Source organism: Ischnura elegans, chromosome 12 (genome assembly GCF_921293095.1).
Source record: "Ischnura elegans chromosome 12, ioIscEleg1.1, whole genome shotgun sequence".
In the NCBI taxonomy this organism is placed as follows: Eukaryota; Metazoa; Arthropoda; class Insecta; order Odonata; family Coenagrionidae; genus Ischnura; species Ischnura elegans.
The window spans coordinates 59,685,251-59,712,817 of record NC_060257.1 but is presented as its reverse complement, the minus strand read 5'-3'; the positions used below and the strand labels follow the sequence as shown (position 1 = coordinate 59,712,817).

General features: G+C 38.5%; 1 protein-coding gene across 3 annotated transcripts; it reads left to right on the top strand.

Annotated features, from left to right (window-relative positions):
- The first annotated feature begins 2,527 nt into the window (after positions 1 to 2,527).
- Positions 2,528 to 26,842, top strand: LOC124168974 (endoplasmic reticulum junction formation protein lunapark-B). 3 transcript variants are annotated; one of them, XM_046547396.1, is made up of 9 exons: positions 2,529 to 2,881; positions 2,966 to 3,007; positions 3,083 to 3,270; positions 4,788 to 5,227; positions 7,488 to 7,631; positions 13,776 to 13,967; positions 17,056 to 17,265; positions 22,012 to 22,086; positions 24,707 to 26,842. In XM_046547396.1, exons 1-9 carry the CDS (start codon positions 2,858 to 2,860, stop codon positions 24,937 to 24,939), a joined length of 1,548 nt encoding a protein of 515 aa, XP_046403352.1. In that variant the 5' UTR covers positions 2,529 to 2,857; the 3' UTR covers positions 24,940 to 26,842. The 3 variants fall into 3 exon arrangements, with proteins under 3 accessions (XP_046403353.1, XP_046403352.1, XP_046403354.1); XM_046547397.1 differs by lacking the exon at positions 22,012 to 22,086 and having other exon boundaries at positions 2,528 to 2,881; XM_046547398.1 differs by lacking the exon at positions 7,488 to 7,631 and having other exon boundaries at positions 2,531 to 2,881.
- Positions 26,843 to 27,567: the final 725 nt, after the last annotated feature.

The following is a 27,567-nucleotide window of genomic DNA, read 5'->3' as shown; positions in this document are numbered from 1 at the left end:
TCGTTAATCCCCCCAAGGATTACGAGTACCTCATTGTTATTTTTTACCATGAATGCTACAGGGGTACGGATGGATGGTGCTCAATTATAACACAGTATACATATATATTTTTAAAAATCCCAGAAAAGTAATGACGAGACTTCAAAATACACATCAAGCATTATAGAGTCACTCTACATGGAGAGGCTCGAGGGACTCAATGATGCTTAATGACCTCCCATACCATTTTATTCAGCATCCACTATTGAGGCGAAAAATCTATATTTTGATGCAATATTCATAGTAGCCTTTCGGCTCATTATCTTATGCACATGTAGTAAGTGGTACTTGTGGGATTATTTTTAAAAATGTCATAAATCGTCAATAGGATATTTACGTACGCGAGGTATTTCCATAATACTTATTCTAGTGAAGGAATGCCGACTTACAAAAAATATTGGGGGGGTCAAAACCGGGGTTTTAGCCCCGGGAAATTTTATAAGTAGTGAGTTTTAAGTTTTTTAAGCATTTTAGAAGAGTCATGTGATCAACATTGGAATCCTGATAACTCGAATATCGATATCAGGACACTCCGGGGAAAATCGACAAGCCTGGCACCTTTTTCCCTCACACCCATAACGAATTTTTGAGGAGGCTCGGGCCCCCTCAAGCCCCATGGAGTCGGCGCCACTGTTCTAGTGAGTGGTTTCAAAAGATCTCAATGAAAATTCATTTCGGATAGGTACGGGAATACGTTTTTCTCTCGAACAGTAAAGGACTTAAATAAATGCTAGGCTTAGTTTCGTTAGGGAATTTACTTTTCAGCCTATTCAGGCGCCTTCTCGAGACAGCGGAACAAAAGCTGGGCTGCAGCAACTTCCAGGACAATGAAGGCGTTGTTTGTAGTCGAAAATGTGTCAAAAAGAGAAAAAGATCTCGTAGATTCAGGGCCGCATTTTCCTATAAGCTGACGAAGCTTCAGCACAGAGCCTCAAGATCAATAGGGGACTATAGTCATGTTACTTGCAAAATAAAAATTACTCTACCCTAAAAATAGTGAATATTAAAACACTGGTCCGAAAACAGGGAGACTATGCACATGGCCCATAAGTAAACATATAAATATATAATGGTCAAGATCTTTGGTTATGGTACTGAGAATATATTTCGACATAAGTTTTCTCAACTTTTTTCTTTTTATTATCTGTGCCACATTTTTTAGGAAATAGTACCGATCACAAAATGTTTCATTAAACATGTTGATACATATCACAGTAATGATGTATTTTATTACTCTCGCGTAATTTACAAACTTAAAATGGGAGGTGAAATGGCCTCATAAGTAGAATAGAATAGAGCCTGTTTTAATCTAAATCCGGGCCGGCGAGCAGAGTGTGTAAAAAGGTGCGCATAGCATTTGTTTGGTTCACCATAGGGACCATGGGTACTAGATGAACAGTCTGAAGATGAGGGGGCCCAGACTGCACAGAATCCTCCGTATCTAAATCGTATGCAGATAGTATCCATTGACAAAAAGCGACGGAGCGGTAGTCAATGGATACTATCTGCATACGAATTAGATACGGAGGATTCTGTGCCGTCTGGGGGGATGTCATAATTTTCCCCCGCAATTTATCGAAAAATTGGACTATGCATGGGCTGATGAAAAGTTTTACAATTCGCTACTTTTCATTCATTTTTAAATAATTTTCTTTATTTTTAACTGAGTGAAAATATTAGTTTCATTACAGAATGTTTTTCAAAAACGTATACTTCATGCGTCAAATAAAAAATATTAGTGCTAAAAATATTTTTTATAATGCAAAAAAATTACATTCATTTGTCAAATAACGTAAATGAGTAGGTATATAGTTACGGAAAACTTTTTTTGATTTTTTGCATTTTTTGTGCTTGTTAAAAATTTTTTCTGAAGTGTAACATCTACTGATTTACTCTCTGCATTTTTCACTAGCAACTAAGGAAGAAGGTTAGCATCAATGGTAATAGGGTTAAGGTTGTTGCATTTATGGGGCGATTCATTACTTTCGTTGGCACCTTGGTGAATTACCTTTCGGTGATAAAGTGCCTGAGGTCGTAGAACTGGTAGAACGCGTAGGTAAGTGGATTTTTAAATATTTATTAATTATTTTTCAAATTTTCAACATTTTGTGTTAAGCTTCCTCTAAATAATTAAAAATTGATACCGTAAAGTGTAGGTTCTCGACACCCAACGAAAGATTTAGAAATTAATTCACCAACCAATTCAATTATAGGAGAGCACGACAGCCCAACAGAAAAGTAAAGGTTTGCAAATAACTGAGTTTACGCATACATTTTTCCGTATCATGCACTACTTCAGCATTCTTCGCAGCCGTCTTTGACGATGCTCAGATGCAAACATTCCGTCAATCGTTATAGATAATCACGATCGTAATCTCAACCATGTTGATCAAACCGCGAATTCCGCGAATATTGCGATCTTCCTTTTATCGTAGATGATTCATCAGTCATCCACCGAGGAGTCACTGGCAGCACCAGCGGCTTTCCTTGTTTTTCATTTGGTCGCCATCACTTTTGTTTTTATTGCAGGTATGTGTAGGAATGGCAGAAAGTGTTCATCTTGAGGTGGCATATGTCTCACGTGTCAAGACGTTTAACACTTTTTGAAACATTTCATTGCTTCAAAAATTTCCAGTGACAAGGAAACTCAGTCAGTTGAACGTATGCAGTTGGAACATTGGGTGATTCAGATTGGTGATTTTTGTTTACCCGGCAAAATTTTCGTGCTCGGAGCGAGTGTGGTTATCAAGGTGGACTAACCTATGGAGTTCAGTGATACAATTGAAATATACACGTCAAGAAAATTTTGAACGTTATAATGGGTGCGATTTTTTCTCGGAAGGTATGGTGCCTGTTGACCTGTTGACGTATACTGTTCTCGTAAAATTTTAGTTCTTTCATTTCTAATTATGATTTCACCTTTCAGAAGAAGAAGTCAACAAAAGAGAGGTTGGAGCAGTTGGAAAAGGTAATGATTCTATTCTTAGGTCCGTTTATATCGTTAAAAGACATTTATATTAATTTATTTATCTTTTCTGGGCAGGATATTCGAAAAATCGAAGAGTTTAGACAACATACAGAGCAGAAGAGAAAAAGAACAGCAGGAAAATTACTTCTATATGGAATTCCAATATACGGTCTCGTTGCTCTTGGTATCTATTTTTACGAATTTCCCAGGACTTTCCTCGGAAAAATTCTGGCTGTGACACCGTTGCTGATTTTGCCAATTTTGTAAGTATGAATTAATCCGTGTAAACTAGCCAATAATGAATTCCATGGAGTTTAACTGTGAATTTTTACGGTATATGATGTGCTGATATGAGTGGAAATGAAGATTTTATGGTGGTGGTGTACGTATCAGTCTCTCTAAGTTTTATTTGTTGCCTGTCGGAAACCCTAACTTTTCAGCCGCCAAAATTAGAAGTGTGGAGTTAAATAGATGCGCCAGTCGGTATTGCTTGATAGAAGTACCACTTACTCAAGAAATAGTGAACTTTCCGCTACTTAGCAGTTCCCTTCTAGTTGTTACATATGTGTGGTATGACCAATTTATACTTAAATCGTTGAAGACAACATATCGATCTACAGGGCTGGAATTTAGATCAAAACTCTACTCGTATTGAATAAATCCAAGTAAGGTGCCACCCATAGTGGTAATGTCATTGTTATTTTTAATATAACTACGAATTGATTCATTGAGTGTTGCCCTTTTGGTAAGAAAAATATAGTGGACACTTTATGAGCAAGTTCTCGGAGCATATTTCAGCTATTGTCTCCTACTTGGTGCCTGATAACTGTTACGATTACTTGTCAACCTATAGTATTTCGAAAAAATCTTATATTTATTGACTGCTTGTAGTTAGGGTCCACCTTGTCTAATAATGATCTCATGTGGGTTTCTAGAGATCAGCTGAGTTTATCATTGTGTTACATTTTTACAATATGCCAGCCTCAGCAGATTGCATTGTAGGTGTTCTGAATATTTTGTTATTATCATATAGTTTAGTCTTGGCAATGTCATGTCAATTTAATGCTCATTTTTTGCTCCCAAGTGTGAGAACAATCCTGGTACCATAAAATATTGCATTATTTTAAGTTACTCGACTATTTATGATAGAAATACATCTTGTAGTTTTTTCATGAAAATGGCATATTAATGAAGCAATTTGGGCTAGAATATCTAGGAGAAGGGTATTTGGGCTTCCAGTCAGGTGGTCTGTCTCCATTTTGCTGATTTTTTGGAACTCGAATTGTGTTCCGTCTTCAGGGCTGACTCTGAAGCCCATTATACGACTCGAGTTCCGAAACATTGACTATTTTCGCTGGGAGAGCATCAGATTTTACTTCATACATAATTGGTGCCATACTTGTTTATATCTCCTCCAAATTTTACGACTTTTCATAGAAATAGTATTGCAGCTCATGCACTTACCTTAATTATTTCAGTATTTGAAATTCATGAGTCCTTAGCGCGTAAAATGATAGCAAATGCATTGATCTACGGAGCAAAACTGTCGGGAGTAAACCATTGTTTTTCCATTTTGAATTCGTCAACTTTTCCATTTTCATAGTGCATTTGTAGCAGTCTATAATTATTTGTCATAGTCACAAAGTTATCAAACTCATGCTTGAAGAGGTGTATGTTGTTATGGTGAAGGTGTATATTAACTTCATATTATAGTATTAATTAAAAGGCCTATGAATTTTAAAATGTTTGTACTTACATTGTTTTGCATTGCTACCTACAGATTTATTCTATTACGGCGATTTTTGACATGGTACTTCCGGCGACAGCTGACACACAATGAAGAAAAACTGAGTGAACTGTATGCAGAGAAAAAGAAAATCCTGGAAGATGTTATGGAAACGGAGACGTACAAAGTTGCCAAGGAGATCTTGGAAAAGTTTGCTCCGGACCAGTTGAGGAACAAGGAATCACAGAATGGGAATCAAAGTAGATCGTTTGTGCAAAATGTATCCGGTACACCGGGGCCTGTGACTCCGGATGGTCTGCGTAGGAGAGTGGTTAATCCGAATCAGGCGATGCAGCCAACCCCGATGCAACCCGGGGCAAGGCCGATGGGCCAACGAGTGTCCCCCCCTGGTGCGGGTGCCGGCAGGGGGGGACAAGTAAGGACACCAATGCCTCCTTCGTTCCCACCGATCAACGGACAGCAAGGATTTGGGCGTAAGTCGCACTTTTTATTCTATATTATGAAAGTTACGCATGTGGCATGGTGGTTTAATGGTTTCAGTGGGCCTTTTAACCTGAGGGCAACACTTTTTGACACATTCACTGTCGATTCGGTCATATTAACCAAAGAATGAGTCCCTTTTTTTGGTCTCTCATGCAGTTGATCACAGCTACTTCAGTGCCACATATATGACATGACCAACATGGCACTTTTAGCATTATTCACATGAAAAATTTAATGGAAAGGACCCAAGTATTAAAGCAAAAGGAAAACACTTAAGCGCAATGGTGGAATTTGTCTGAAAATTCGCGGCAGGGAACGTGTTAATCACTCCCGATCAAATCACAAGGATGGTGAATATGTTTACCTTAAATGTTGTGGTGAAAATTGATGACTGTTCAAAGTCGGGATGAAAACTCAAATGCCTTGTCGTTTGGTTAAAAGCAGTTCTTGTCAAATATTAAATTGATTCACTATTATCTTGGTTTTGAACCCCTGAAAGCATCATCGCCAGTGAAATACGTTTTAATTATTATCCCTATCAATGTGAAATTCCATACCTGAATTCCTAAATCTTTGGAATTTCTTCATTTCTTTTGGCCTTTAATCACAAAGTTAGTTGGAAATGATACATTGGTTATCTCAGGGTGATGCATGTGTAAATAAGGCTGCGAAGTATGATGTATTTGGCAGGTTAAAGGTCTTTTACATTTTAAGAGCCCTCTAACATACACTAGAGATAAGGAAGCTGTAGTAGCTAATGTAATATATTGGAACATTGAAGAGGATAGAACTAACTCGATATCCAGCGTGTGATTGTTACATGTGTGAGTGAAGCTATACTCCCACCCATGGAACCAACCATTGTGTTGATACACTGAGTGAGCGTGTAATTTTCAGAGTAATGCATGAAAATATGTATTAACTTGGTTTTATGGTGTTTATCATTTTGCCATGACTGTTCTTGTAATATACCCCTGCATGTGATTCCAATTGGCTGTGGGAAGAATATAGGGAGTATGAATTGATTATTAGATGCAAGAGAAGATTCCAGGAACACCCTCTTCTTAGTCACTATTTCAGAATAGATAGCGTAGGATTTAAAGTTATGGTTGTCAGAAATAGGATAAGTTTGAATGTACGTTGTGATGTTTACTTGGACAGCATCCAGTTAGTGGTAAATTTTTCCCATTTTTATCTTTTTCTGAGATGTTATTCAATGTCTAGGTGTCATCATCAGTTACCGAACAACTTGTCCCTCTTCTAAGTCACTGCTTTAGAATAGATAGGGTAGGATTTAAAGTTATGGTTGTCAGAAATAGGATAAGTTTGAATGTACGTGGTAATGTTTACTTGGACAGCATCCAGTTAGTGGTAAATTTTTCCCATTTTTATCTTTTCCTGAGATGTTATTCAATGTCTAGGTGTCATCATCAGTTACCAAACAACTTGTGTGTTGTTTTAATTTGTAGGCATAAAAATCTACCTCGTATATTTAAGATTTTTCAGGTCCTATCTTGGTCTTATTCTGCCATGGAACATGTAATCTCTTGTTTTCAGCATTATCCAATATTGAAGTAGCTAAAAAAAGTGACAGGTGTAAATCAAGTTTCGAAAAAATATCTTATAAAAACTCTGCCTGTTCTTGATATTTTTCAACATGTTATTTCTCCAACAGAATTACTCACATTTATTTTCTTTTTGTAAAATTTGTTTTAACTTATCTTATTTTTACATGGTAATACACTAAACAGTGATATCCCAGTCCGACCAGTGCAATCTGCATTTGAAAGATCCTTCATCAACTTTTGGCTTCATATACAATGCACATATGAAATCATATAAAATCAAGAGTTTAAATTTGACGCTTGATTCAATAGGTTTTATCAGGAAAAATTTTCTCTTCTAGCTGTTTATGCCACTGTCGGATTAAAAAATAAAATCTCTATTCCAGCTGGATCCATTCTCACAAATGTTAGGAAATAATCACTAGTTGGTAGTCCAATAGTCTGTGGTATACCATTATATATATATTCATTTTTTAGTGAGTACAAAATGTGAAGATTTCTTAGAGGAAAAATGATTTGCTATTAACTTGACTCAATCATGGAGAAGAAAAATGTTTTTTTCTCGTATAATTTTTCAACAAGTCAATTTAGTTTTAGGGTGAGCAAGAATGAGATGACAGAAGGCCTCCCTTGCTGATGCGTAGGTTACCAGTCGACTCCTCTTCTTTGATATCTCCATTTTTAGGAATCTCGCCACAATCCAGTCGTCAAGTGATGACAGTCTCACAAGGATTCTACCGGGCATCTACAGGTCAAAGTGTCGTAGCCACACGCACAGGCACAGTCAGCTGGGGCATAGCTGGCCCGAACATGGCACTCCTACGAAATGGTAATAGCTCTGTAAAAGAGCATTCTGAAATGACATATTGACACTCTTAAATGACACTTTTAAAATGTAATGTGTGAGTATGTCTGTGTATATATAAACGTACTTAGTTTGATTATTGTTCCATCATCTTCTGATGAATGAGATGTTATTTTCCACTTTTTTATATGATTTTTTATTGAGAGGGCTTGTGTACAAGACACTATCACATTCATCTAAATGGATAATTATATAAATAAGTGAAAAATTTAGTATCTCATTCACCAGTATATTATCTGTGTAGTTTTAGGGGAGTTGTAGTAAGTAGATGATAGGCCGCTAGTGTTTTGGCTTGCACAATTCGGCCACATATCCAAACAGTTACTCTGTTATGGGCTAGTTTTTAGGGTTCTCTCTTCCTAGAATTTGTCTGAGAATATCTGTCTGCTCTAAGTTATTTGGTGCTCTTGTCTTCTCTGCTGACTCTCAATGATTTTGGCTGGATGGAGAGATTTGTTCCAGGTGTACTTGTTGACTTCTGAAAGCCTATAATACCTACTGGTTGTGGGTTGTCTTCTTGAGATCTTGTGGGAGAAATCTTCTGTAGCATGCATGTTTCATTAGTGTAGGCTGTATAGCTCACACATGATATGCATTGTGCTGTGTGCACCTTCCTGTTCTTGTGTGTTGGCAGTATTTATCTTATGGTGTGGTTATTTCAAACCTGCCTTGTGAATGGTGGTGGAATTTGTGTATATTTGAGTGATACATACTAAATTCACCTACTTGAAATCAAACCATAGATTTTTTGTTATTCTAACCACTATAACATTATGCAGCATTGTATATGTTTTGACGTAACAAATTGAAATCATAACAGCAGAATAGCAAACTTATTAAACCAGGCTATGAATTAACATTGAGGTGCCTCATTTTTGCAGTCGTATTACTCTGCACAGCTGTCTTATGCCGTAGGAATTACACGAATACAATATGACAACAGCCTATCAGATGCGCAGAGCAGAAATTACATTAAAAAGACTCGAATGTTGGGTGATCATGTGTTTTAGAACAAAGCTTAAGGCATATTGAACATTTCATGTCATAATGATTTTATGATTTTTTCTTATATATGGGCAGTGTTTTTTCTTCTCACATTGCAACCACATCTCAATATGTTGTTTCTTAAGAACACTGGAGATCAGTTGGCTAGTACAGAAAACTTAGTGGTTGTCAATGTAAGCACTTTTAGCCTTAAGTTATTACATAGAGCTTTTGAGGTTACTTTATTTCTGCAATTTCCACTTTTAAACCGTAGGACATAGAGTAGCATAAATTGTATCTTGGTAGGATCTTTCTTTAAGTAGGCCTCCTTTAAGGCTATATCTTTCGTATCTCCTTGCATTCTGTAGGAGATCATTTAATGTTGCTTGTCTGTTGTAAGTGATCCTTGTTCTGATGTAAGTCTTGTAATTGATTGCTTGGTGTATGTGTGTATCTGTCAGTGAAGATTTTGAATGGGGTATTAGTGTGAAAAGGCATTTGTTTTGCAGTGGCAGTGAATGGCCTTCCTATCCGAGTTATTTACCAAACACCCTATGTATATTTTCCTTAATTTATTAAATACACATGTGCCTATTTTCATATCTTTTCTACAGTGTTAGCAGTTCAGTCACCCTAGGCGGACTTGAGTATTGAACTACATATTTTGCTTTGTAATCATGGCAAATGCTATTTTTAATAATAGCTTTGAAAATTCCAGAAAATATTTGCTACCAGACTCTACATGTATGTCATAGTTTTCCGGGTGCTTTGTGATGTTTCTCATATTAGAAGTCAGTTCCAACCGTTTCCTGGACGTAGAATGAGGTTTCAACCTTATCAAAACAAATTATTTTTGACGAAGCATATTTTTTTGATTTGTAGTTTCCTAATACAGCAGACTCCAGAATATCCGGCTGTGGTTTACCTGGGTTGCGGATTATCCGTGCATGATTGTTACTATCGCTCAATTTTTTCTGCAATCTTTATAAAAAACAAAATCGGATGCAAAATCATCGGAATTACTGCATTAATGCTGGGATAAGCCGGGCTTATTTCCGTATTTGTCTGAATATAGTCCCCCCTTTTTTTTCCAAAAATGCCCATGGTAAAAGTAAACTCTTTAAGACTTTATTCAAACCAATTTTTTTAATTTTTCCTGAAACTCAAGCCTCAAAATTAGGGGGGGGGGGACTATATTCAGAGAAATGTGGTATTTCCGTTAAAATCACCTTCATAAAATGGAAGCGATTGTGCGCCAGCTGCATTCACGGGAGCACCGTGTTCCTGTTTTCCAAGCCTTGCAGTGCGCGATCACTCTCCTCTCAAGGGCCCGGGTTCGAATCCTGGTGTGGGCAGAGAATTCTCAGAGACTGCCCGATCCATACTTGAATGCTGCGTGGGGGGCATTTTAAGTACAACACTGTCCGTCAAATGGGACGTCAATCCATGGTCCCCTTGGCACCTTTCATTAAGAGTGGGCTAATGCCGACACCAGGTTTCTCTGCACCCTTCCTTTCGTTCACTTCCCAACGCCGTAATTGACCTCTGCAGTTTTTCCCCTCCTCCAAATACCGTACCGAGTGCAAAATAAGTTAGGAAAGTATGTAAATGAAACTACAGTCCAGTTGGGGAGAGTTGTCCAATGGAAATTCAAAAGGAGAGGCGGAGAACCCTGCGCCAACATTGTTTGCAACCAATTGCTGTCCCCTAAACGCACCTCACACCCTCGCCTAGTTATACAACATTGTCATATTTATTTTCTGTTTCCGTGATCACGCAGCCACGGATGTGTGGTTTTCGAAACCAGGCCTTCCATGAAGGGTTAATAATATGAGTGCAACCACGTTATCGCCGCTAAAAAGATCCTGAACTGGCGAAGAAAGCTCTCATCGAGTCTGGGAAGCACTCTAAAATAGCAGAATAACTGCATAAATAATAATGTATTCTTTGTTTTACGTAAATTATGAACATTACGAGACATTAAAGTGAAAGTTTGGGTTATCCGTGTTTTCCGATTATTTGTGCCGTCTCTCCCCATCATTAGCCCGTATAATCGGGAGAGTACCGTAGCTGCTTTTTTGTTATACAGGCGGTCCCCGACTTTCGTACACAATGCGTTCCCGAAAACTTGTACGAAAGTCGAACCATTGACTTCCATACTAATTAGGGGTTACGTTCCAAAAGAGCGGAATATTCGCACTAAAACCTTTTTTTCGCTGATTTTATTACAATTGACTTAATTTTAATAATATGTCAATAAAACTCCTCAAATCATCTAATTTCTTTCGAAAATACGCTGGAAATGCAAATAAAAGTTTTAAAAACAAGAACTCCGTTGGCTATCGAGTGAAACTACTTCTTGGCGTTTAAGTTGACATTCCACTTATTACGTCCACTATAAATAAAAAGACATATCAAGAATCATAACAAAATGTAGTTGTTGAACCCGCACTCTGGATACCTTTTAATTTTTACACCAAAATTCGACATTCGGCAGGTGACATTCGTGGTCGCGTATATTTCGCATGTTATTCATTAAAGACAAAAGACAAACAGAATTCGGCTGATATTTCGTGCAATATCGTTGCTGAAGGTGTACATGAATTAAACAGCACTCAAACGAAAAAAAAAAACACAATTAGAAAGAAGATCTTACTAGTTTTATTGAAAGCTATTTGATGTCTAGTCAACTTCTTTTGAAAAATATCTCCAATGAAGGCTTTCTTCTTCTCTTGATAAAGGAGCCTATAGCAGGCAGTCTCTCTCCCAAATAAATCACCTAGATTAGAGTCAACTACCAGGAATTCCCTTCATTATATACGTTCGTGTTGTTCGCATATACTGCCATTTGAAACAATTGAATGTTGGGATGCGCAATAAACATCGCGGGAATTTTAAAAAAATTTACAGACCAACGTCCGAAAGTGCGAATTGTACAAAAGTCGAGTGTACGAAAGTCGAGGACTGCCTGTATTGTAATGCTTATTCTCTATGCGTCTCTCTACAATTCCCATTAGCGTATTGCAGGATTCACTCTTTTTATTGTGAAAAATGTTCTACTTATTGTATCTCTGTCCGTTGGTGCAGGGATATTTTCACTTTGGGTTTTGGAGAAAATTATGACTGTCACCCTCTAGAAATATCTATACATACTGTTTTTTTCAACATTCCTGCTATGTAAGAAGTGATGGTGTGGAAATGAAGACCATTTCCCCATGCTTCTCAATGTTGGCTTTCGACTAAGTTTTCCTTTGTCACCTACTTTTCTCAATTAGCAGGATTTTGGATGAGGTTACATTTGATACACTACAAATATCGAAACCAGTTTTCTCATGAAATGATTTTGAAAAAGTGAAAATTTTGAATGTCAAAGATGCAGGTCTTAAACGCCTGCAGTTTGCAATGCCTATCGTTCCTCTCCCAACTCGAAGTGCCAGTCCTGCCGCCCACAAACACTCACAAACACTTGTCCATATGGCAAACCACGACCACGGGAGTAGGAAAGGCCAACATTGATTTTATTCATCATTAGATGATTCTAGTTTGGAAAACCAAACATATTCCCAACCTTCGCTGCCTCCAGAAATAGAGAACCATGGACCACACAAAAACGCTGAAACTTACTTTTTATAGGCATAGGAAAATAAATCAATCTTCAATCTTCTGGTTATCCTGTTAGGTAGTTTTCCAAAAGTAACAGCAGCGGAGATGACTTGACAGAAATCCTTTATCGCATTAGTTGAAGGAATTAAAACTTTTTTGTTTCCACATGATGTTTTATTCTTTCTGATCATGGTTTCGTCACAGTGTAACATTAATCTCAATAATGTTTCTCTGTTATGAAACAAAGTTTAAATTTCTTCAACTCTTACGAATAGATGAATCTGTATGATGTCCTTTGCTTAAGACTTTCAGTCCCAGGCCTATGAAGTGGTTATTTTTCTATAGTACCGATGTTTTTGAGTTTTTCAATGGGTTATATTGTATTATGAATAAATGATGCAGCTAAAAGCATTTTCAATTTTTATAAAGTGAAGCTTTAGTAACAATAGGGAACAATTGGAAAACCATGGTTGATCAGTTGAATGATTGTTTTCTTATAAACATTGTATGAATTTGATGAAAAATAAAAATATACTGCTTATCTACACAATCTGAAAGATAAAAGTTCACAAATCCTTCATCTGTGGCAGCACTATGTTATCATGACCTTCCAAACATGGTCTAATGTGAAACTAAAAGAAGGTAAAGCAATTATTTAGGGCAAAACCTGACTTAAACTCGTTCATGGCAAAACAGGAGCTGAAGTACAGTAGCCCGAGCCAGACTCGGGCCCAGAAGGCTTTTCACGTAGCCCGAACTATGCTCAGGCTTGGCGAAAAGAGCGGCTGCCCCAATTAGGCGAACTCTCTCATGTATGGGCATAAAAAACATTGAAATAGTAGAAAGGTGACTAAAGAATGTTTATAATGCAACATAAGTTTATTAAACTATTACTTTGATTAATAAATCAGCGAGTTTAGTTAAATTATTATCATTTTTAAGAATTATCACAATTTAGTTAAAAATATTTTTCACAGCCTCTGGCGATGCTGAATGAATGTCTTTTACTAAGTCCTATTGAAGAAAAGTCGTATCCTCTTGCGGATAGCATAACAACAAGAGCTTTCAAAATAGGGCAAGAATGGGAACATTTCTGAAAAATAAGATTAAATCAAAGGAGGAAAAAAAAAATAGTATTCTGTGAACAAAAAAATTTAATTTCGTCGCGAGTATAGAGTCTATGTCGCCGACTCATGGCCCAATAAAGCGGCATGCTGTCCAAATTAAGCGGAGAATACTCTGGGATATTCCTCTATCGGATTCTGTTCTTCAAGATCTGCCCCAATTAAGCGGCTGCCCCAACTAATCAGTGTACCCATTAAACGGTATCTACTGTAGCAGTATTTGAACCGAAGTTGTGGCACGAAAACCTCGCTCTATTTTTCTTTCGTATTTAATCGGCCGATTCTGACGACGTTCATGGAAATCGGGCTTGCATTGAATGTGTTAAGGCAATGGAGTGAAGAAAGAATGGAAATAATGTTTAATGTCTTATTTTTTCTCTCTCTCTCTCCTGACCAGGTGGTGGTGTTATGATGAGGGGCCCGCCTGGACCTCCGATGCCTCGCCCTATCCCTCCGTATGAAAGGAGCTTCCTCGATCGCATGGTGGAATATCTGGTGGGCGATGGCCCAAACAATCGATTTGCCCTCATCTGCCAGCAGTGCGAGTCGCACAATGGCATGGCTCTGCGAGAAGAATTTGAATATTTATGTGAGTGAATCCTAAAATCATTGCTTCTTTTATAGTTCACCCATCATACCATTCTTGATTAACTCTGTAGGCCTGGTTACACGATGCATTAACCCGTACGAGTTAATGTCTAAATGTATGAACGGGAGAATGAACACGAAAATGCTCCGTGTAATCACCCAACTTGTGCGAATGCATTCACAGAAAATAGAACCTGTTCTTAATTGGTTCATGTATTCGTATATGTTCCATTCCGGTCCACAAAAGTCACTCACGCAAACAAACATTAACTTGTACGTGTTAATGTACTGTGTTACCAGGCCTTATGAAATATTTCTGCAGTTGTTGGGTACTGAATCATGATGAAATGAATGCAAAATAAGGGGATCGGGTTAGTGTGGTGGCTAGAGTGTTGGCTTCCCATCCCAAGGGCCCGGGTTCGAATCCTGGTGTGGGCAGAGAATTCTCAGAGACTGCCCACATCCGGATCCACACTTGAATGCTGCGTGGGGGACATTTCAAGCACAACACTGTCCGTCAGATGGGACGTCAAGCCATGGTCCCCTTGGCACCTTTCATTAAGAGCGGGCTAATGCCGACACCAGGTTTCTCTGCACCCTTCCTTTCGTTCACTTCCCAATGCCGTAAATGACCTCTGCAGTTTTTCGCCTCCTCCAAATCCCATACCGAGTGCAAAATAAGTTAGGAAAGTATGTAAATGAAACTACAGTCCAGTTGGGGAGAGTTGTCCGATGGAAATTCAAAAGGGGGGCGGAGAACCCTGCGCCAACATTGTTTGCAACCAATCGCTGTCCCCTAAACGCACCTCACACCTGCGCCTAGTTATACAACATTGTCATATACATATGAAGTACTTAAGTCTAAGCCACCTAAACAATCCCTATCTTCGAATCACCAAAATAAAGCATTCTTCCTTTGTGTCCTTCACGCTCGTCGTCCCTTCTGGCTGCTTTCCTCACGGAACCCTTTTGTTTACATGTGAGGTGGGCGTTTCCCTTTCTTACCTGGCAACCTTGCACCCTACCACAATTTGGACCCTTCTGAAAGTCATCACAACTCTCGGCGGCCGGACTGTAATGTAAAAATTTTCCTAACAGTCATCGTTATCATCAATATCATGAATCAGCAATCCAAAGATAGGTTTGACCCAGCTCTCCTCTCAGCACTCCTAGCAGTTCACTTTTTATTACGGACATAACTCTTCTATTTTCATCTTTAATCACCTCCTCATTATCTCTCATCATTTCACATGCTGTAACGAATTACAGCAGACTCCCGATTATCCGGCTGCAGTTTTTCCAGGTTGCTGATTATCTGTGCATGATTTTCACTCGTACTCAATTTTTTCTGCGATCTATATTTAAAATATAGGACACAAAATCATCAGAGTTATGGCATTTATGCTAGGATATACGGGGCTCATTACTTCCGTTAGAATCCCCTTCGTAAAATGTAAGCGATCACACGCTAGCTGCATTCGCGGGAGCACAGTGTTCCTGTTTTCCAAGCCTCACAGTGCGTGACCTCGCTCCTTGATCACAGATACAAGTCCCGCAGCAGTTGCAACCCGGACTACTTGTGCGAGTCCCGACTACACGGCGTGGTGCCTGACTGTGTAGTTTCCAACGTCGAGCAGTGGTTTTGAAGCATTCGTGCTAACCACTTTTCTGCATCTGTGATCACGTAGCCACGGATGTGTGGTTTTCGAAACCAGGCCTTACATGAAGTATTAATAATATGAGTGTTATTAATACATCATGAAAGGCCATTGGTTAGGTTAGGTTATTGAATATGCAACCATGTTATCGCCACTAAAAAGTTCATCGGAATTGCTGCATTAATTCTGCGATAAAAAAATCATCGGAATTGCTGCATTAATTCTGGGATAAGCCGGGCTTATTTCCGTATTTGTCTGAATATAGTCCCCCCTTTTTTTTTCCAAAAATGCCCATGGTAAAAGTAAACTCTTTAAGACTTTATTCAAACCTATTTTTTTAATTTTTCCTGAAACTCAAGCCTCAAAATTAGGGGGGGGGGGGGGACTATATTCAGAGAAATGTGGTATTTCCGTTAAAATCACCTTCATAAAATGGAAGCGATTGTGCGCCAGCTGCATTCACGGGAGCACCGTGTTCCTGTTTTCCAAGCCTTGCAGTGCGCGATCTCTCTCCTCTACAAAGATCGCGAACTGGCGAAGAAAGCTCTCAAGGAGCTGGGAAGCACTCTTAAATAACAGAATAGCCTCATAAATAAAAATATATTTTTTGTTTTACGTAAATTATGAACATTACGAGACATTTTAATGAAAGTTTGGGTTATCTGTGTTTTCCAATTATTCGTGCCGTCTCTCCCCATCATTAGCCTGGATTATCGGGAGTGTACTGTATGTTGTTACATCTTCTTGCTAAGATTTTCAGGAGACTTCTCATCTCTCCTGCCTTTCTTGAAACTTCCATGTAAGAAATGCATTCAGTCCATAATATCGTTGTGAATGGATTATAATTGGTGTCTTTTGATTATGTAAGTTGTGGAGATTTTTCAGAGACAGCCCAATTCATGCTTAACACTTCTTGGTCCAGAACCCTTTAAATTTGACTAGCCCTTGAGGGCATCCATTTTTAGCATTTTTACGGCAGAGGTACAAGTGTACAATTAAACTCACGCAACTCGAAAATTACTGCATGTTTTTAAATGCACCTTTTTCTTAGAATCATTTAGTTTTTAATATGCATATTTTTTTTGCAAGATCAAGATCTTGGTCCCAATAGTCTAACATAATTCTGTAGAGGGTAATCACCGATATGTATAAGCCTAGCACATGGACTCCAAGTCACAAACAACTCTTGGCACATTTAGTTAACATTTGAGTTAGTAAGGCCCTTAATGGTTTTTGACCAATCTTTCTGCTTTCCTTTGTATTTTATTAAGTTAATGTGTTGAGTTTTTCTACACCGGATCCCATACGATCACTGCATATTGAAGGTGTTGCCAGACAAGTGCAAAATAGTACCTTTCTTTTGCTTTTTCATCTAAAAATTTTCCTACAACATTGTTGGCAAATCAAAATAACTTTACACTTCCTTTACAGCTTTCCGTTGTTGCTATTGCTACCATTGGAACCCAGCGAGGAAGCAGAGGCCCCATGCACCACGTCTTCCCACGCTGCCTCCTCCAGGCAGTCCGTCGGCTCGGAACAAGGATGCAGAGGAGAGTGGCTCAGAGGAGGAGGGGTCTGAAGAGAGTTCCTCCGACGGCCAAGAGGGAGAGCCCAGGGCTGAAGGCAACAGACAGGCCAGAGGTGAGAACTCAAGCACTCTTAACACGTTGACCGCCATGATGTTTTTAGTAGATATGTCCTCTGACGCCATTAGTGTTTTTCATTCCGTTAACTATTCCCGGATCATAAAACATTAAATGTGATTTTGTACTGTACTTTAAAATAAATATTTATATTCTGATACCACAACGATCATGGCCCATACGTTAGCAAGAGATTCTGGCCACTCCGGCGTCAGAAATCCACTTTGAAACAGTCGCTCGGAGGCCGTGGCGTGACAGGAGCCACTCGACTCCGGTCATTATGACCGGCATGGCGGTCAACGTATTAAGCATTCTTTCGTAATTAATTTACTGTAAGTCACCGTAGCCCTCTCATCATTGTCGTCTGCAAGAAAGGATCCCAGGGAAAGGAAGAACTCGCATATCGGGCTCACTGACACTATATTGTCTCACTTCATTTACTTACCCACTTAAATCGAAACTTGAAGCTTTTACGTGGTGTACGGGCTCCATTTTAGCAATGAAAGACACTTGGTACTTCCACTTTTTTTGTGTTTTTTTTAAGGGTGTTCTGTATGCCTGTATGTGAATTGAAGGTAAGGCAGTTGATGTAACAGGTCTGGCAGGATAATTGATCTTATGTATTTTAATTAGGCCATTTAAACCTCGGTGGTGAAGGCTTCATATTTATAAGACCACGTTTCTCTCTTTCTGTCAATAGAAAACCACAACTGTTTAACACTTGTTTCATTTGTCTCTGGTACCCAGGGATCGGATCACATATTATAGATCCACAATTGTTATCATTAATGAATTTTTGGCACTTAATGATGTATTCCTTTTGGTCAAAAGTAACCACACTTTTTCCCATGTCACAGCGGGTGATAGTAAGGTCCTTGCATTTGCATGCATATTTAATATAAATTTAGGAAGTGAAGAAGTGTCTTTCATTGCTAAGTTACATACCCACGCCAATTGACTGCCGTGCCATCATCTCCCACTCGTCAGCGCTTCATCCTGCTGTTATTGGCTCAGATGCATCGCATGATCATGTTCACATTACATCTTACCTTTCTTGGCCATGCCAGCACTTCCGGTGGCTGTGGAGATGGGTGCATGGGAAAAGAAAGGAAAGGAGAAAATGCTGTGCTTGGGTGGGAAAAGAAGTGGACTTGGGCATGTGTCCTGCTCTTTGTTGGAAGTCAGGGGAGAAATAGCCTCAAATTTTTTATTGCCTTTTATTAATCATAACATGGGGCACACGGCCCCACAAGCTCACTGCCACCAGCTGATTTGTCTACCCAACTTTTGACAATAATAATAATAATAATAATTACAGTTAAACTTACTTTTAGCAAATTTCAGGGAACTGTCGTTCTATTTTTTTTTATAAACGGGAAAAATATACAAACCCTTTGACAATTTCTTTGACTGGGATATCACCTTTTAAGAGTTTGCTGTCAAAACATTTCATTGCTTTTGGAATAATTTACTCCTTGAACAATTGTTGCATCTTAAACTGCTCTAATTCAGCCATATCTTCGAGGTAGAGTGAATGCTGTTTGAGATTTTTTCCTGTCTGAACCCTTGTTTTCAAACCTGATTGGATACTTGAAAAACATCTGTCTAATATATTGAATTGTCTTTTGTGCTGCTAGTTTTCTCCCAAGTATATTGTTGTCATAGTTAAATATTTGGTGAGAATCAAGTGAAGGAATCAATTGCTCCCTTCAAGCCCTTGTTTCCGAGAACCATGCATCAGTGGCTGGTTGATGAATGATATATGGCAGGGAAGTGGTTTTCAAGAATGCAAAAAATCACTGCATGCTATGTACATTTTCAGATATGGTGAAACACATATGCAGTGCACACAATCTTCCCTCTAGGCAACAGCTTTGTGTTGTAATTTGTTGGCCATCAGCTATGCTTTGGAACCATGAACATTAGGCCGGCCCTTATTTTTTAGAATTGCGAAAAGTTATGTTTTCCTAGTCTCAAAATGATCCAAATGGTGTTTATATTCACGTGTTAAAATTTGGTTACTTTAAAATTACGGCAACCCGTGCCCCAAGGGCCCTAAGTACTAAGGACCCTCAATTGAGTTTTTTGGGGCCGAAAAAGCGCTATTTCTATGTAAAACGTAAAAGTAAAGCCCTTTAGGGCCGATTTTCTGTTTGTTTTAACCTATCTCTAAGCATTTACGAGATATCGTCCGTCGTAACGCAATCCCCCCCTTAGGGCGCCACCCCGCACCGCGGCACCGCTGAGGTATGTCCTCAACCCCCTCCCCTCCCTCGGCAAAGACTTTGCTCCTGATGACAAGATTTACATGCTAGTGGTACAGTATTGAATAGGTTGTTCCTCTTGTGTCATGATTAATTTTGTTAAAGCCTATAATGTCAATTTTAACCTTTCAACGCCGTCCTATGTACTGGGCACCGACCCCTTAGACCTTGATTTTTTGCCGCCATACGGCCGCGAACCATTCCAGCTGGCTTTGTTCCAAAGTGCTCTTTAGGTACAATATATTATAAGCATGTGATAAAATTGTGTCTATGAATTATAAAGGAATGAAGGGAATGAGCAGGGCTTCCAGGGCTCCAACAGTAGATAGAAATGTAAAAAAAACGAAACGAGGCAGTCAGTTCACGGATGTAGATCACTGTGGATAGATAGAGATAGTTCTGGTGTATAGTGTGCAAAGGATAGGAAGTGCTAAGTTTTTTAGGATGTAAGGAGAAAAGTGGTGAAATAAATATTTATCATGAACGTGACGTTCATTTTAATCATTGTAATCATTCAATTCATGTAATCAAGACTAAATCCAGGCATTGAACTGGTTGGTAAAGAAAGTGAAGAAATACTCGGCTCAAATTTACCGACAGTGAGAGAAGTACTGTGAGTTTTCTCTATCACCTAATGGGTTCGAAATTTGTAAGACTTAGTTCGAGAAAAACCGTGAGAAATGCGTCTCATCCATAGTATAAAACTAGAATTCCTGTCGTTACGGAATATAAGGCGATTGAAAAGTTAGAAAAATGACGCAAAGAATGGATGAACGTGCAACGGCATAAAGAGAGCGCGAACTACAGTGGATATGAAGAGAAGAGAATCTTTCGTAACAAAACTTGATGATTTGCTTGACATTGCAAGGAGCGGTACAATTGCATTTTTGACGCGCGAGGAGGAAAGTGCAGTTATTCTCTCGGATAAATGTGCTTGGGCTGAAGAAATAAAGTTCTTACGCAAATAAAGAGGAGAACGAAATGCAGTTATTGGTTGAATAGATTTCAATATATTCAAGAGGAAATGAAACGATGTGGTTCTCCGCTCCTTTTGTTGCATTAGCTCCCATCAGTGACCCACAGTTCCTACAAAGACTTGTTAATTACGAAAGTGTTAACCTGGACATAGCGAAAGCAGCACAAAAGAGGTTTTCAAACCACTTGTGGTACATGAGTGAGGAGTTCGTATGCCTGTCATTCTTTGACGGATCCATTTCTAGGTGTGAAAAAAACGTGTTACGCCATATGTGGTCTTGTGTAGGAAAATATGATCCACCGAAGAAGGCATTCTATAAACGTAAAGACATGACTAAGGCATCTATACCAAATTTTGACACCACTAATTCGAGAAAGCTATTTAATGTATTGTAAATATGTATTGCATTCTTTTATGTGAACATGAGAGAATGCGATGAACATACAAGAACGATTTGCAAATTATTCGGGGTCATTAAGTGGGAAATGATTGTGCAGCGAGAGGAGTGAAACTAATTCAAGATTTTTAGGCAGTCATGTTGAAGGAAGAGAGCTTTCAAAATTTATTACTAAGCGTGACTTTTCATCGCAATACAACCCTTACGTGCGGAAAGGCACTTTAATTGCCAAATATGGGATGTCAGTGAAAAATTAGAAATACTATGAAAATCTATTTCATTTTGGTTAATGTACCGAAATTCATGGACTGGGTGAAAATAAATTGATCTCTTGGATTAGAAGTATTGTAATGGCAATTAAAATCTTTCTAAGGTAAGCACATTTCTTCAGAGGCTAGATCTTGACATCAGGAGAAAAGTCTTTGCCGAGGGAGGGGAGTGGGTTGAGGGGAAGTCTCTAGTAAGTGGTGCGGGACATACCTCAGCGGTGCCACGGTGCGGGGTGGCGCCCTAAGGGGGGGATTGCGTTACGACGGACGATATCTCGTAAACGCTTAGAGATAGGTTAAAACAAACAGAAAATCGGCCCTTAAGGGCTTTACTTTTACGTTTTACATAGAAATAGCGCTTTTTCGGCCCCAAAAAACTCAATTGAGGGTCCTTAGTACTTAGGGCCCTTGGGGCACGGGTTGCCGTAATTTTAAAGTAACCAAATTTTAACACGTGAATATAAACACCATTTGGATCATTTTGAGACTAGGAAAACATAACTTTTTGCAATTCTGAAAAATAAGGGCCGGCCTAATGAACATGGAGCTCCTATAAAGACAACTTGCTCACCATCTCATCATCATGCAGTCATGGATGTGGGGTTTTTGCAAACCGGGACTTTAGACTTTCCCATCCCAATGGTTGTAACCATGTGGTAATCACTGTGAGTGTGTCAGTCTATTTTTTCTATGTGATTGAAGAGTTGGGTGAATGTGGGTTTATTAGCTTGTGGTTGCTCCCCATTTTACCCCTCTATTTCCTGAAGAGTTTTCTAAATGTCACGAAATCATTAACTGCATGAAGTAATGCCTCCAACCCTCCTGTTCTTTTTGTCAGAATCAGAAGAGGATGCATGCACTGACTCTGGTGATGCTGTAAGCAAAGAAAGCAAAGAAGAAAGCAGTCCTGGAGGTAAGGATCTTTAATTGAGGTTCGAGAAGTCTTGCCTCTTCGAGATTTCGCGTAACCGGTCGAGACTGCCGGGCAAGGCGAGAATTCCGAATGAATACTGCAATCAGTAGATGATAGAGTTTACTTGGGTATCCCTTACAACTTTTATGGATTTATTCACTCTATAAAAATATTTTATTTAACGATTTACCCTCTGCATCCAATTATTTTAAAGAGTGTTGCTATTAGAGTTCCCAACGAGAGATTTGGAAAAAATTTTATTTCCTTTTCTTGACTTCAATATTTAATATTAAATTTGAATCTTGGATTGTAGGTCTTTAAATTGAAATGTAAATTTTGCCGGTGTTTCCGTTTATTTGCAAAACATTATCAGAGCTTAAAATAAAATTGAGCATATAATTTTGATACATAGACATGTTAAAGGGCTTTTGTGTTGCTTCGTTTTGGCATGCCTCGCTAGGCAGAGCAAAAGTGACAACCAGAGCCCAAAACAAGAATATATATTGAATGATATTGAATATACTGTTGACATTTACGGGTATGATCTACGTACTTGCATTACTTACATTCTACGGCACACAACAGTACCAATAAATTTTCAGTTGACCCATTGGATTTGAAGTTAGCAGAGATTTGCGTTGTTTAAAACACATCCGCCAATTTTCATTCTAAAACCAATTTGTTTTCTAAAAGCTATTAATAATAGATCTGGCTTTCTTACATCAAAATTCCAAGTTGTTGGAACAAAAAATAAGGGAATACAAAGCGCTCAAAGTTGGGCAACTTGATTGTACATGCAAAATGTCGCCGGCCGCAGTGGCGGCGGGGTAAAGTCCTTGTCTGCCAAACCGAAGGTCGCGGGTTCGAGTCCCACCTGGGTAGGTTGCCCCTATCCAGGGCATGGTTGTGTGTGATACAGTGGAACCTCGATAAAACGACACCCCACGGTGCACCAATAAACACTCGCTATAGCGAATTGTCGCTTTACCGGAGGTGGTGCAAATAATAACCAATATACCTCATATTACTCCTTTATTTTTATTTTCTCGCTTAGACGTGTTTGGTGTTTTTTTGGCCATGGTGTGTTCCATCAAATGCTTTCTATTCATGCAACTCATGGACGTGCGGGTATGCTGACGACTGCTTTCTGCCGCCCGAGGAACAAAAGAAGATCAAGCATTCGCGAATGCTAATGCCACAATATTTTCACCAAAATTAACTACTTATTTATCGAGCGACAGTTTACCACATAAATTTGAGACTGAGCACTCCATTAACTTCATTTCTAACAGATCACTAGCAATTACAGAGATTAAGGAGTCTTGGTGTAAGTTTTTCCGGCGGTGAAACCCTCGCTATGGCGAGAGCTAACACCATAAGGGCCTCGTAAAAACGAAATTTTTAACATGCTTATTATAGGATCAATTGACGGTGCATCGGCTATCTTTCGTAATAGCGGGGGTCTCGCCATACTACGCCCGTACTCGCTTTAACGAGGTTCCACTGTAGTTGTTGTTTCATGTTATACCCTCCAATGTAAAAGGCCTTAAGTGAGCTGTTTTCGGGCCGATGAAAATAAATTTAAAAATTTGGTACTTTTTTAGAAAAAATTAAGTACAGGGGATACTATGGGGCGGAAATATTTTTAAGCGAATATCCAATGTAGAAATAAAATCTCTATTGTATGCTTTTTGTTGTATTGAAATTACTTACCTTGTTTAGACGATAGAGCTCCTCAAACTAGGGTGTCTTGCTTTTTTTTAATAGACAGTACGATTCCTTCACTGCATAAACGCTCTGCAATCGCACACCGAATCAAATCCGCTCATCTAGTGCTATAAGGGCTATCTACATGAGCGGATTTGATTCGGTGGGAGATTGTCGAGCATTTATGCAGTGGAGGTATCGAGTAGTTATATAAATAAATAGGTACGAGCGTGATGTGCCCGCTCCCAGCAGGCTTCCCCCGCTCTTTTCAATGCAGGTCCACAGAGGGATAGGCGCGTTTCTAATTTTAAAATGTAGAAAAAAAGGCAGGGTCTTATGTACAAATTTAATTGGAATGTTCATGTACAAATTGAGGTCAGAGGACCTCTTTAAACACAACATTGGAAGTAATTACACTATCCTCTGTTAATACTTGTTTAGCGTTTTCCTTAATATTTACAAAAATATTTTGAAAAGATCTTACCCTAGAGAATGCTACATAAAGTTGGCCCTGAGAGAATACAGGGTCAGGCAGGAAGAAGCCAGCTCTTTGCAAAGTCTGACCCTGAGCCTTGTTAATAGTCATCGCATAGGAAACCTTAGTGGGAAATTGTCTGCGAGTCAAATTAAAAGGCATGGTGGGATCCGACGGCGTTAACTGTATTCTTGGGATGAGGAAAATCTTGCCGGAATCGATTGTTTTTTTTATCAATCATTTTTTTTTAACCAATTTTAGGAAACAATAGCAATATTTAGGAAGTAAGATATGGCGTCGCATGTTCTCTGATAAATTCTGTGCATTTTGGTACCTCATTTGTAGAGTTTGGTTGCGTATAAGTTGAGAAAAAGGTATCTATACAGTAGAAACAATATAGAGGATTGAGTTATACAGGCTTAACTTCTTACCTTTTAGAATCCCTGGGTGCAGAGGATACAAGTGAAGGGGCAGGCGTTGAGGGCACAGGGAGTGAAGCAACACCTGCCTCCTCTTCCTCTGTTTCTCCATCCACTGAAGAGGGCAGTGGAGGAGACCCAAACGCAGCCCTAGAGGGAGCCACTTCGGCCGACAGCGGCACAAGCAGCAAGAGTCCCGTCAGTGTGGAGCATGAGATCGAAACCGAGATGGTAATGCTGAGTAATTCTTAGGGTATTTTCATGTGCCTTTATATGGAGACAACAACTTTCTTTGTCATCTCGATGAGAAAGGAAAAAGGCAATACAATATTTGGGTAAAAATTTCGTGTATATGAACACACAGCGTCCTTGGCCATGAATGTTGCATGTAAAATGCCTTAAAAACGTTTTTAAAATCTCAGGAAGGAGGCTTTGTAAAATAAAATATACATAAAATGAAATTCGGATGACGTAAGATGGCTAATTTTTTTGTGAATTATGTTACTGGACATGCACATTAGGAGGAGTTGATGGTTTTGGATTTCAAAGCATATGTTTGCTTTCGAGTGTGATAGGATTGCTTCAATATTTAAAGTGTGACCTTTATCCTTAATTCAACTTTTACAGTTGTATAACCCCTTTGTTGAATTTTTCGTTTGCAAAAAAGCACCACCCACCATGGAGTTTTTGCACTGAGGATTGAGTAACTCCTGTTGTTTTTTTATCAGCAATTTGGCAAATGGTTGATATGGTTTCTCTTTCAATCCCATGAAAGCGTTTCTTCTGCACTTCGTTGTGTGTTGAAATCGTTGCGAACTCACGTAAACTGCGCCATGGACTTGAATATTTTTTTAGATTGATTGACTCTTTGCAGTGATGAATCGAATCCCACCCTAACTTTTGTTTTTTTTTCCTGCAATTATAGTCATTCTGTACCTTTTCTAATACTTGCATTTTTTACTTGTGTACATAGGCATTTCTCTCATTTTATATCTTTTCTATTTCTTGGTATTAAGTTTGGCCATGAGCACTTATTTAGTCTTTTTCTGCCTTGTCTTCACATCTTGGTATGACATGTGTTGGAGGCCATTTTTTTCTTGTAAATTGAATAGCATAGGTTTTTGTTGTTACTCATATGGATTCTTCTTGGTGCGGCATTGATAGCTCTCTTATTGTCTCCCGTCCTATATGTTGCCATGGATATATTTTATTTGTAATGATTCAAATATGATTGGGTTTTTCATGAACTTCAAATGCTTCACATTTCCATAATGGCACTGCTGGCTATCTGCTTGTATTAGTTTAGACTTCTAAGTCAAATGTTGTCTGTTGCTCAAGGTTTTAATTTTGGTGTGATTTACATGGTTCCACCTATGCCGCGGAACAGCTATTTTCCCCCACTCAGTCTCATGCGTACATTGGTATGTCTTCTTACCACCTGAAAGCTTTGGCTGTGATTGTAATATTATATTCTTTGAACAAAGTTTGTGAATATCTATTGAAAATCTCAAGAATCGATGGAAATTTGCTAAATTAATCTTCATTTGCACCCTGGAGATTAAGAGGTATGTGAGGACTATTAGAAATGCTCTGTGGTTACCTATAATTTCCTAATAGTCATTTTTAACTGGGTGCAATGCAAGACTGTGTCACTTGTGGGATATCTCTGTCAGTTCTTGATCATCAGTACGACAAGAAGTATAGTTCTAGTCCAATAGTTTTGTATGTTTCGATTCTTTGAAATTGTAAGGAAATGATTATCTGTTCAGCCTGGTGTTGTTGTGCTGGTAATGGATGACTCAGTTGAATGGATCTATCGAGTTATAATTTTTTGGCCAATTTTGAAATTTGAAACTTCTGGTTGCGTGTCATCATGATTTAAACATTTTGTTAGAGACTAGGATTTGTGTACCTCATTTTATGAGTCACGTTTATGAAACCATCAATGATTTCACAATGTGCCTTTGAAATTCCCGAGTGGAATTCAAGCAAAAATGTTTTCCCAATTTTAAAATTCTATGTGTGCCTATATTAAGTTTCCATGTATGGTTGTAGTTTATTTATTATTTGTAAATGTGCTCCCTTTAATAGATTCATATTTCATAGAGACGAAAGTGATGTTGTTATTTTAAAAAATAAATTGATAATCACTATATTTTGTGTGATATTTTGAATTTAAAATACCATCTCATCTGCATGATATTCTAGAACACTGATTCAAAAGGATGGTGCCTTTTATTGTGGCTTGTGCTTATCTTTTATGAGGACTTCTTCTGATAACATGCTTATTATTTGAGATATACTCCTCGTGTTTACCCATTGAAATTAATAACTTCTTGCAAACAAATTTGAGGAGATTTGTCTTCCAATTTAGCTTTAGTCATTAGAACATAAATAAATTATAAAATAACAAGTGTGAAATAGGAAGTCATGGGCTGCTATTCTGGATGGAATTACACTGCTATTTGTTAAGGTTGCAGGAAAAGTACTAATTTTCATGACCCAGTCGCTATAAGGTATTCCTGAACAGAATATCGTATATGTATGAGTATAGTCTCCCCTTTTTTTTTTCCAAAAATGCCCATGATAAAAGTAAAGGGGGGGACTATATTCAAACGCATTTTTTTAACTTTTGCCGAAACTGAAGCCTCAAAATTAGGGGGGGGGACTATATGAGGAGAAATACGGTAATTATGGTTGCAATTCCACCAAAAGTTGTAATTCTCAAAATTTTCTGTAGTGTGTTGCAATTCATATTTCGGATGGCAGATCATGCCCGTCAGGGTCGGAATATTATTCCATGGTTTTGAAAAATCTGTACGACCGGTAATAATATGTACATTACAATGGTAAATTCTCTTTCAAAGCTTGTATGTATTA

Excerpts from the sequence above, each read along its gene's own strand:
- LOC124168974 (XM_046547396.1), top strand. The coding sequence starts at position 2,858 with ATGGGTGCGATTTTTTCTCGGAAG. Across the intron at positions 5,228-7,487 it reads CGGACAGCAAGGATTTGGGC|GAATCTCGCCACAATCCAGT; the intron begins GTAAGTCGCACT and ends CTCCATTTTTAG. Across the intron at positions 22,087-24,706 it reads AGAAGAAAGCAGTCCTGGAG|AATCCCTGGGTGCAGAGGAT; the intron begins GTAAGGATCTTT and ends CTTACCTTTTAG.